We start from the raw sequence: 12,415 nt of genomic DNA on the forward strand, positions 1-12,415 counted from the left end.
ATATCAAGCAGAATACTGTTTCGATTATAGTGATCTCAGAAGGAGAAGACAGAGAGAAAGGATCAAAAAGTTATTTGAATAATGTCTGAAAATTTCCATAATTGGGGAAAGGACACAGATACCCAGGTCTAAGAAGCCCAGAGAATTCCAAATAAGATGGACCCAAAGGAAAACATACCAGCCACATTATAATGGTAAAAGTTAAGGATAAAAAGAGAATCTTAAAAGCAGAAAGAGAACAGCAACTTATTTTGTACCAGGGAAAGCCGATAATGCTATGAGCAGATTTTCAGCAGAAACTTCACAGGCCAAGAAAGGAGTGGTACGACATATTCAAAGTGCATATTCAAACTGCCAACCAAGAATTCTCTACCCAGCAAACTTAGCATTCAAAATTGAAGGACAGATTAAGAGTTTTACAAATAAATAAAGCTAAAAAGTTTATCACCACTAAAATGCTACCAAAAATGCTAAAGGGACTGCTCTAGGTTAAAAAGAAAAGCACTAATTAATAAGAAAGCATATAAATGTAAAAATCTCAGTGGAAAAGGTAAATAAATGATAAAGGTAGTAAATCAGTCATTTATAAAGTACAAATGGTAAAAGACAAAAGCAGTACAAAAACTTTGAAAATGTAATAATTAGTCAAGGGATACATAAAATAAAAAGATGTAAAATATGTCAGCAAAAATATCAAACACGGAGTCAAAATGAATGTGTTCAAAATTAAGTTACTATCAACTTAAAAGAGATTTCTATGTACAGAGAATGTTATATGTGAATCTCACAGTAAGCACAAAGGAAAAAAAGTAAATATACAAAAGAAAGTGAGAAAGGAATGCAAATACATATGCCACCTACAAGACACTTACTTCAAACCTAAAGACACTGATTGAAGTGAAGAGATGGAAAAAGATATACCATGAAAACGGAAACAAAAAAGCTAGGCTAAGGCAATAGCACCCCACTCCAGTACTCTTGCCTGGAAAATCCCATGGACGGAGGAGGCTGGTAGGCTGTAGTTCATGGGGTCGCTAAGAGTCGGACTCGACTGAGCGACTTCACTTTCACTTTTCACTTTCATGCACTGGAGAAGGAAATGGCAACCCACTCCAGTGTTCTTGCCTGGAGAATCCCAGGGACGGGGGAGCATGGTGGGCTGCCGTCTCTGGGGTCGCACAGAGTCGGACACGACTGACGTGACTTAGCAGCAGCAGCAGCAGCAGCAGCAATACTTAGACAAATTAAACTTTAAAACAAAAACTATTAACAAAACGCAAAGAAGGGTATTATAACAATAAAAGGTTCAATCCTATAAGAGGATACAACATTTTGTAAACATTTAAGCACCACTATGGTGTGTGCACACTCAGTCGCACAGTCGTGTGACACTTTGTGACCCCATGGACAGTAGCCCACCAGGCTTCTCTGTCCATGGGATTATCCAGGCAAGAATACGGGAGTGGGTTGCCATTTCCCCCTCCAGGGATCTTCCCAAACCAGGGATTGAACCCATTTCTGAGTCTCCTGCATTGGCAGGTGGATTCCTTACCAATGAGCCACCTGGGAAGCCCATGCATCCAACATAGGAGCGCCAAAATATATAAGCAAATATTAACGTAAATAAAGGAAGAAATACACAGCAATACAACAAAAGTAGGGGACTTCTATTCTCCACTTATATCAAAGGACGGATCATCCAGACAGAAAAATCAATAAAGAAACATCAGCCTTAAATGGCACATTAGACCAGATGGACTCAATATAAATATATACAGGACATTCCAGTCAGAAACAGCAGAACACTCATTCTTTTCAAACGCACATGGACCATTCTATAAGGTAGATCACACGTTAGGTCAGAAAACAAGTCTCAATAAATTTAAGAAGATTAAAATCCTACCAAACATCATTTTCAACCACAACCAACAATAGTATAAAACAAGAAATCAATTACAAGAAGAAAACTGAATACACTATATACCTGAAACTAACATAATATTGTAAGTCAACATATATCTTCTCAAATTAGGGTTTACATTTTGTTCAGATAAATATCCAGAAGTGGTATTGCTGGATTGTACTGTGGTTCTATTTTTAGTTTTTTGAGGACTCTTCATGCTATTTCTCATAGCAGCTGTCCTACTTTATATTACCATCACCAGTGCATGACAGTTTCCTTTTCTCCACATCTTCACCAAGCCTTGTGATTGTCTTTGTAATTTTAACCATCTAGTGTGTGTGTGTATAAGATGGTAAATTATTGTGATTTTGCATTTCCCTGATAATTTGTGATGTTAAGCATCTTTTCATATGCTTGTTAGCCATCCGTATGTCTTCTTTAGAAAAACGTTTATTCAGGTCTCCTGTCCATTTTTAAATAGAGTTTTTTGTTTTGTGTTGTTTGCTGTTCAGTTGTATGAGTTCTTTAAATATTTAGATATCAACCACTTATCAGATATATCATTTGCAAATATTTTCTCCCATTCCATAGGTTGCCTTTTCATTTTGCTGATGATTTTGCTGTGCATTAACTTTTTAGTTTAATGTAGTCTCATTTGTTTATTTTTGTTTCTGTTGCCCTTGCCTGAGGAGATATATTTTAAAAAAACATTGCTAAGACTAACAGCAAGTGCTTGCTGTCTATGTTTTATTTGAGGAGTTCATCAGGGATACTGATACGCACCCCTTTCTCTTTTTGTAGTGTCTTTGTCTGGATTTGGTATTAGGTTAATGCTAGCCAATGTTCCTTTCTCTTCAATTTTTTGGAATAATTTGAGAGGGACAGGAATTAATGCTTCTCTAAATGTTTGGTAGAATTCATCTGTTAAGCCAGCTGGAACTAGATTTTGCTGGGAGTGCTTTTTTTTTTAACTAATGATTCAACTTCATTACTAGCAATTGATCTATTCAGATTTTCTATTTCTTTGTGATTTGGTCTTAGAAGATTGTATGTTTATAGAAATTTATCCATTTCCTTTAGGTTGTCCAATTTGTTGACAGATAATTGTTCATAGTATCCTCTTATGCTCTTTTGTATTACTATGGTATTGATTGCAATTTTTCCTCTTCATTTCCAATTTTGTTTATTTGGGTTCTCTTTTCTTGATGAGTCTGGCTGCACGTTGTCAATTTTGTTTATCATTTCAAAGAACCAACATTTAGTTTCATTAATCTTTTTTCTATTGCTTTGAAAATCTCTTTCATTTATTTCTGCTCTCATCCTTATTTATTTCCTACATTCTACTACTTTGGGTTTTGTTAGTTCTTTTTTTCCTAGTTCCCTAAAATATAAAATTAGATTTTTTAATTTGAGATTTTTCTTATTTCTTGAGGAAGGCCTCTATAACTATGAACTTCCCTCTTAGAACTGCTTTTGCTGTGTTTACAGATTCTGGAAAGTTGTGTTATCATTTTTATTTGTCTCAAGGTTCTTAAAAAAACTTTCTCTTTGATATCTTCACTGACTTCTTGATTGTTTAGTAGCACACTGTTTAGCCTCCAAATATTTGCATTTTTCCAGTTTTCTTTTCTTTTTTTTGCATTTTTGTACACTAATAATAAACTATCAAAAAGAGAAATGAAGAAAATCTCATTTACAACTGCACCAAAAAGAACAATATACCTAGGAATAAATTTAACCAAGAAGGTGAAAGACCTGTACTCTGAAAACATGACAAAAGAAATTAAAGAAGACAACTGAACTGGAAGACTCAATATTATTAAATTACTACTGAAAGCAATCTGCAGTCAATGTAATCTCTATCAAAATACCATGGCATTTTTTGCATAAAGGAAACAAATAATTCTAAAATTTGTATGAAATCACAAAAGACCCCAAATATCCAGAGAGATTCTTGAGAATGAAGAACAAAGCTGGAAGTTTCAAGCTCCCTTATTTCAAACTATACTACAAAGCTATAGTAATCAAACCAGTATGGTACTGGCACAAAAACAGATCAATGGAACAGAATAAAGAGCCCAGAAATAAACTCACATTCATATGCCTCATTAATCTAAGACAAAGGAAACAACAATACACAATGGCAGAAAAAAGTCCTCTTCAATAAATGGTATTGAGAATACTGGACAGCCACATGTAAAAGAATCAGACTACTTTCTCACACCATATGCAAATATAAACTGAAAATGGATGAAAGACTTAAATGAAACCATAAACATCTAGAAGAAAACAGGTAGTAAGCTCCTTGACATTAGTCTTGGTGATGATTTTTTAAACTTTAACACCCCAAAGCAACAAAAGCAAAAATTTAAAAAGTGGAACTATAACAAACTAAAAAGCTTCTGCACAGCAAAGGAAACCATCAAAAAAATTAAAAGACAATCTACTAAATGGGAGAAAATATTTGCAAATTACATGCCTGATAAGGGGTTAAAATCCAAATTATATAAAAAAGACTCATATAACTCAATATCAAAATACAGACAACCTGATTAGAAAACGAGCAGAAGATGAGAATATACATTTTCCCAACAGTAACACACAGATGCCCAACAAGCACATGAAAAGACACTTAACTTCTCTAATCACTGGGGAAATGCAAAGCAAACCATAACGAGCTATTACTTCATACCTATCAGAATGGCTGTTACCAAAAGGACAAAAAATAAGTGCTAGTGAGGATGTGGAGAAAAGCACATGCTCTAATGATGGGAATGTAAATTGCTGCAGGCAGTATGAAAAAGTTATGAAGTTCCTCAAAAAACTAAAACTCAAACTGCTACACAATCCAGCAATTCTAATTAAGTTATTTACTCAAAGAAAATGAAAACACTAATTTAAAAAGATATAGGTACCCCTATATTCATCACAGCACTATTTACAATAGCCAAGATATGAAGGCAACCTAGATGTCCACTGATAGATGACTGAATAAAGTAGATGTTTTACACACACACACACACACACACACACACACACACACACACACACACAGTTGAATACTACTCAGTCACAAAAAAAAGAATCAAATCTTGTCATTTGAGACAACATGCACCTAGAGGGTATTATACTAAGTGAAATAAGTCAGTCAGAGAAAACCAGTATCTGCATGATTTCACTTATATGTGGAATCTATAAAACTAAACAAATGAACAGACAAAACAGAAACAGATTCATAAATACAAAGAACAAACTGATCTCATGCTCTTGGATTTGAAGAATTAATACTGTTAAAATCAGCGTACTACCCAAAGGAATTGACAAACTTAATGTAATCCTTATCAAATTACCCAAGACATTTACCACAGAACTATAACAAATAATCCTAACATTTATATGGAACAACAAGAGACCCCTGTAAAAGCAATCCTCAGGGAAAAGAACAGAGCTGGAGACAAATTCTCCCAGAACTCAGACAATACTGAAAAGCTACAGTAATCAGAACAGCATGGTACGTGGGGGAAGAAAAAACACAGACAGACAGATGAATGAAACAGAAGCAAGAACCCAGAAATAAATCCACACAGCTACAATCAATTAATCTACAACAAAGGAAGCAAGAATGGGGAAAAGATGGTCTCTTCAGCAGGTAGTGTTGGGAAAGCTGGACAGCCTCATATAAATCAATGAAATTAGAATATTCCCTCATACCATATACAAAATAAACTCAAAATGTCTTAAAGACTTAAATATAAAACATGAAAACATAAAATCCTGGAAGAAAATACAGGCAAAACCTTCTTGGACATAAATCATAGTAGTATTTTCTTAGATCAGTTTCCCAAGGAAAAAGAAAGCAAAGCAAAAATAAACAAATGGGACCTAAACAAACTTACAAACTTTTGCACATCAAAGGAAACCATCAAGAAAAAGAAAAGACAACCTACAGAATGGGAGAAAATATTTGCAAATGATGCAACTGACAACGGATTAATATCTAAAATATACATACAGCTCATATAACTCCGTATTAAAAAAAAAAACCACCCAATCAAAAAATGGGAAAGAGACCTAAATAGTTACTTCTTTAAAGACATACAGATGGCCAATAGGCACATGAAAAGACGTTCAACATCTATACTTAAATAAATAGATAAGCAACTGTGAAGAAGGCTGAGTGCCGAAGAATTGATGCTTTTGAAGTGTGGTGTTGAAGAAGACTCTTGAGAGTCCCTTGGACTGCAAGGAGATCCAACCAGTCCATTCTGAAGGAGATCAGCCCTGGGATTTCTTTGGAAGGAATGATGCTAAAGCTGAAACTCCAGTACTTTGGCCACCTCATGTGAAGAGTTGACTCATTGGAAAAGACTGATGCTGGGAGGGACTGGGGGCAAGAGGAGAAGGGGACGACAGAGGAAGAGATGACTGGATGGCATCACTGACTCAATGGATGTGAGTCTGGGTGAACTCCGGGAGTTGGTGATGGACAGGGAGGCCTGGCATGCTGCGATTCATGGGGTCGCAAAGAGTTGGACACAACTGAGCAACTGATCTGATCTGATCTGAAGCAACAAGGTCCTATTGAATAGCATAGGAAACTATATTCAATATATCATGATAAAACAATAGAAAATAACATGAAAATGAACATATAACTGAGAATATATATTTATAACTATACAGCAGAAATTAACCTAAGTGTAAATCAACTATACTTCAAAAATTAAAAAAAAATTTTTAATGTATTATATTGTAAAATGTAATTCTGAGTAATGCTCAAAATTCTAAGCCAGGCTTCAACAGTATCTGAACCGTGAACTTCCAGATATTCAAGCTGGATTTAGAAAAAACAGAGGAACCAGAGATCAAATTGCTAACATCCGTTGGATCACAGGAAAAGCAAGAGAGTTCTAGAAAAATATCTACTTCTGCTTTATTGACTATGCCAAAGCCTTTGACTGTGTGGATCATAACAAAATGGAAAATTCTTAAAGAGATAGGAATACCAGACCACCTGACCTGCCTCCTGAGAAATCTGTATGCAGGTCAGCAAGCAACAGTTAGAACTAGATATGGAACAACAGACTGGTTCCAAATTGGAAAAGGAGTTCGTCAAGGCTATCTATTGTCACCCAGTTTATTTAACTTATATGCAGAGTACATCATGTGAAATGCCAGCCTGGATGAAGTACAAGCTGGAATCGAGATTGCCAGGAGAAATATCAATAACCTCAGATACATAGATGACATCACCCTATGGCAGAAAGCAAAGAAAAACTAAGAGCCTCTTGATGAAAGTGAAAGAGGGGAGTGAAAAAGTTGGCTTAAAACTCAATATTCAAAAAACAAAGACCATGGCATCTGGTCCCATCACTTCATGGCAAATATATGGGTAAACAATGGAAACAGTGACAGACTTTAATTTTTTGGGCTCCAAAATCACTGCAGATGGTGACTGCAGCCATGAAATTAAAAGATGCTTGCTCCTTAGAAGAAATGCTATGACCAACCTAGAAAGCATATTAAAAAGCAGAGACATCACTTTGCCAACAAAGGTCCATCTAGTCAAAGCTATGATTTTTCCAGTAGTCATGTATGGATGTGGAGAAGGTAATGGCAACCCAATCCAGTACTCTCGCCTGGCAAATCCCATGGATGGAGGTGCCTGGTAGGCTGCAGTCCATGGGGTCACTAAGAGTCGGATACGACTGAGCAACTTCACTTTTCACTTTCATGCACTGGAGAAGGAAATGGAACCCACTCCAGCGTTCTTGCCTGAAGAATCTCAGGGACGGCAGAGCCTGGTGGGCTGCCGTCTATGGGGTCGCACAGAGTCGCACACGACTGAAGCGACTTAGCAGCAGCAGCAACAGAATGTATGGATGTGAGAGTTGGATTGTAAAGAAAGCCGAGTGCCGAAGAATTGATGCTTTTGAACTGTGGCTTTGGAGAAGACTCTTGAGAGTCCCTTGGACTGCAAGGAGATCCAACCAGTCCATTCTAGAGGAAATCAGACCTGAATATTCATTGAAAGGACTGATCCTGAAGCTGGAACTCCAATACTTTGGCCACCTGACGCAAAAAACTGACTCATTGGAAAAGACCCCTGATGCTGGGAAAGACTGAAGTCAGGAGGAGAAGGGGACAACAGAGGATGAGATGGTTGGATGGTATCACCGACTCGATGGACATGAGTTTGAGCAAGTTCCGGGAGTTGGTGATAGACAGGGAAGCCTGGGGTGTTGCAGTCCATGGGGTTGCAAAGAATCAGACAACTGAGTGACTGAAGTGACAGATTTGTAAAAAGTATTACTCTTTTGCAGTTTAAATGAATCAGCTAGACCAACATGAACAGATAAAATCTCCAAGTCAGTCAAATGAAAAAGCAAGTTGCAAAAGGATATATATATATTTATATAAATATATAATTAATGACAAGTTTAAGAACATAGAAAACAGTGTATTTTGTTTATGGATATATCAAGTATACTAATTTACACTAATTTAGGATAGTGGCTGCCACTTGGAAGGAAATAAGGGAATAACATTGGGGAAGGGTAATACACTTCAATAATATATGAGGGCTTTATTTTTCCATAAGCTTAATGATAGCCCATGGGTATTTATTATGCTATCCTCTATATTTCTGTATGCTTCACATTTTTAAAAACTAGTCTAATAATGTCAACATATTGTAAAAGTACAAACTTCTTCAGCCTGGCATTCAAAACTCTCTACATTATTATTCCAACCTCCTTTTCTAGCCTCATCCTTTACTATTTACTATAGTGTTTCCTTATTTTCACTATATATGTCATCTCTACTACAATTAATGAACATTTTTCTTTTCAGAATTTTATTTTTTTAATTAATTAATTAATTTGGCTGCGCTTCGTCTTAGGTGTGGCATGTGGGATCTAGTTCTCCAACCAGACATTGAACTCAGGCCCCCTGCAATGCGAGCCTGCAGAGTCTTAGCCACTAGACCACCAAGGAAGTGCCTCTTTTCAGAATTTTGACTCAAATAGCCTTGTACAGGTCAATGATAAGGAGGAAATCACGTTTAACAAGCCAGCTATACTTTTCTATTATGAATACACATATATATAAGTATTAGAGTATTTGTCCTGCTGTCACCTAAAAACATCAAGTATTACACCTTGGGTTGTGCATCAGTGGTTCTCAAATTTGATGTACAAGGTTACTTGGGAGGTTTGTTAGAAATGAAAGCTCCCAGGCCAAATCTCTAAGACTTCTGATTCAGGCCGTTAGAAGATAGAAGCCCTGCCCTACATGTATCCATGGCCCCTAACAAATTGGACTATCTGCCATTTTCTAAAGAAACTGTATTTTTCTTTTCCGGTACCTTTCCTTTTGTTATTTCCTCTGCTTGAAGCACACTCCCTTCTCCCTGAGCCAACAGAAATTAAGCCTATACTTTAAGGCCCATATTAAATATCACCATCACAATAAAGAACTTTGACTTGGATGTGACATCTCTCTCATTTTAACCTTCTTCCTTCCCCTATCAATTTATTTCTATTTCTGTATGAATGCTTATCACATTCAGTGTAATGCATATCTTCTCTTATTCTGCCTCCTGAACTATAAATGCCACTTGAGGGCAAAAGCAGGGATTATGGCTTGGTCATTTTATGATTTCAACATGATAGTTATTCAGATACTTGCTGGACTGAGCTCTGCTAAACACTGAATTAATTTAACAAGTTTTATTAACATTTAAAATTCATGTGGTAAAAGCATTAGAATATTCATTCATGTAGCATTACAAATTAAACATGAGAATCTAGATTATCTGGCCTCATTTTCAAAATGAGAAAACTGAAAACATATCCTATATAGAAACAAATATTTTAAGAAGTTTTAATTTTCAAAGAAAAAAAATTACAGTTTAAAAATGCCAAATTCAGCTGTTAAGAAAGAAAGCTGCTTAACTTACAATCTTCCAAGCAAAAGTAAATGACTGAGCTATTAATTGACAAAGTGAACTTCTGATATTGCTACAAAACGCTATGAACTTAAGAACAACAGTATAATTAAACCAAAGTTAATAGAGTCTAGCAAAATTCTCAATACTTCCATAATATTTCAGCATGTTTTCTCTTTGCTTTAACATTGCATATCACTAGGATACATCAAGTGCAATAACTCTGAAGTAGTTTTCCAGCATAAAAACTATAATTATTAGTATAAAACCCAAAAAACTATGTTTTTAATCAGAAAATATCAACATGCAACTCATTTATGAATATAATTGTTTTTCAATTTGATAATAGTAATTTGGGCTGTTTTCTATTCCAGAGGTAAGTACTTCACTGTTCTAAATATACTTATTTCAACCTAGATAGAAAATAAACTAACAGAAATAGAAATGGGACTTTTTAATGGAAAAATGTTCATCAACATCAATCTATATTACAGCATCATCTGCATCTGTATATTAGTACGTACATAACACCTTATAAAGACAGAGCATTGTCAAAATGAAATATACAAATGTATATACTAATTTCAAGTAATAAAAAAGAGAAAATGGATAAAACATATTTCCTTATGTTCACTTGGCCCTTCAGGTTGAAAAGGAGAGTGAAAAGACGACAACTGTGAGAAATGAGGAATAACAAAATGTTCTCACATATCTCATTTTCTCCTCTTCTCATTCATTTTTCTGTCATATTTCTGTTAAATTTCCTTTTACATGGCAAGTCAAGTAAACTAAACCTAACTCAAATGAAACTTTTTGTTTAACTTTTTCATTCTATTTTTACATTACAAAAATAAAATTTTAACCCAGTATGTCCATTTTCCTGAATAAAATTAACTGGAAATAAAGCAGTTATAAGGCATACTATTATAACTGAGCTCAAGTTAAGAATTCCTAAAAATGATTCTAGTACTGGTTTTACTTGCCATAAATGATAATCTGTAACTATTGATACTAATAAAGAGAGCCATCCAATTATGCTTACTTCCTAAATAAGTAATCTTTCCAAACTACTAAATATACACAGACCTTAAGGCTCTATAAATATTTTAGCAGTACTCAATGGCCAGAAAAATGCAGAAGTTTAAGGTAATAAGAGGAGTCAAATAAACCTATTTCAGAGACCCTATAAGTAGAATAGATCAGATTAAACAAGCTTATTGGAAGGTAACAACACAGCTCATTTGATAAAGCAGTTCTGAGAAATCCAAAAATACCATTTCTCTTTAAAAAAAAATCAAAGAAGCACTTGGACTAACAAGAAATAATGCACAATTTGGCTTGATCAAATACTTCATTAATTTTTTTCTACCCCCTAAGGTATTGCCCTTTTAAAATCTTCAAATAAAATATAACCTAATTGCTTGCACATGGCTACAGTTTGCAGAGATTTTTATTTCAACAGTGCCACCTAGTGGATCAGTCAATACTTTCAACTGGTCAAAAAGTTTCATCACCCTCAAAGGCTAGGAATCCCCAAATAGTTGTATTTTCTGGTTCACAATATTCCTAATAATATTAACATTCAAGGGGAAATTTTATAACCATATTATAAATTATGGATTTTTATCTTCTGATAGGCTATCTATAATAAAAATTAGATCATTTACAAATATTATTGTAATATTTAAAATAAAAGTACCTTAGTGATTTCTTCAGAAGCTCGTTTGAAGTCCTGAACATTTCGACAGTAAAATCCTATTGTACAGCTAGGATCCATTTTTCGAAATGACATCTTTTTGGGAGAAGGGCAGTGGAATGTCTGTAATTTTAAAAGTTCTTTAGGATTAATTTAGTTTTATTTAATGTACTTTATATACAAAAATATCACTTCATTTAAAATTTGCTATATAGCTATTCTTCAAACTATAAACATGCTTTCAAATAGTGTTTTAGTATATCCTATGCAGATGATCCCTCCCAGTCTCCAAAGCTGTAAAACATAAGAGCCAACATTGTGTATATTCAGTTTACCAAATCTCCACCTTACACATTAGGGCCATTCTTCAAAAGAAAAGAAGTGTGTCAAAAGCAGGGTGCATTTCTAACACTTGCAGAAGGGAAAAAAATGTATCTCTGAAAAAGACATGAATAAGCTAGTACAATGTTTAGAATCGAGTTAGCTATTTCTATGGAAGTGCAATTAAGTCTGTTCAGTTAGAGATTTTTAAAATATTTATAAACCTTGGAATAAAAAAACCAAGACTTTGTAAACAAATATGCAGGTTTATGAAAATGTTCCATGATGATATGAAGAGGTCAACGTGAGAGTTTTAGCAATTGACACAATCAGCACACTGCACAATGTCCTAACCCACTCTTCTACTGAGCTTTACCTCAGTTCTTGTTTAGTCCCACACAGGATAAGGTGAACATTGTTCTACTATGGTCCCTGCCCTCTTCCCTTAGTTCCCTCTTCTCCAGTGGTCACAGTGTTAAAGGTGCAAATGGGCCAAAAATACTGCTCTAGACTCTACTTTTGCTAGCAGGCTGTGGCTATTAGTAGA

The 12,415-nt window shown here is 35.0% G+C and overlaps 1 protein-coding gene across 5 annotated transcripts in view; it reads right to left on the minus strand.

Annotated features, from left to right (window-relative positions):
* The window catches only part of ATG4C (autophagy related 4C cysteine peptidase), a 95,906-nt gene that overhangs the window by 14,364 nt on the left and 69,127 nt on the right, over window positions 1-12,415 (minus strand). For 4 of the 5 annotated variants that reach the window (XM_027537045.1, XM_027537043.1, XM_027537044.1 and 1 more), the window contains one exon: window positions 11,551-11,670. The exons of the other annotated variant lie outside the window; for it this stretch is intronic. In XM_027537045.1, the coding sequence (XP_027392846.1) occupies window positions 11,551-11,670 (120 nt within the window). The remainder of the gene's footprint in view (window positions 1-11,550; window positions 11,671-12,415) is intronic. 5 annotated transcript variants of the gene reach the window in all.

Source organism: Bos indicus x Bos taurus, chromosome 3, assembly GCF_003369695.1.
Source record: "Bos indicus x Bos taurus breed Angus x Brahman F1 hybrid chromosome 3, Bos_hybrid_MaternalHap_v2.0, whole genome shotgun sequence".
In the NCBI taxonomy this organism is placed as follows: Eukaryota; Metazoa; Chordata; class Mammalia; order Artiodactyla; family Bovidae; genus Bos; species Bos indicus x Bos taurus.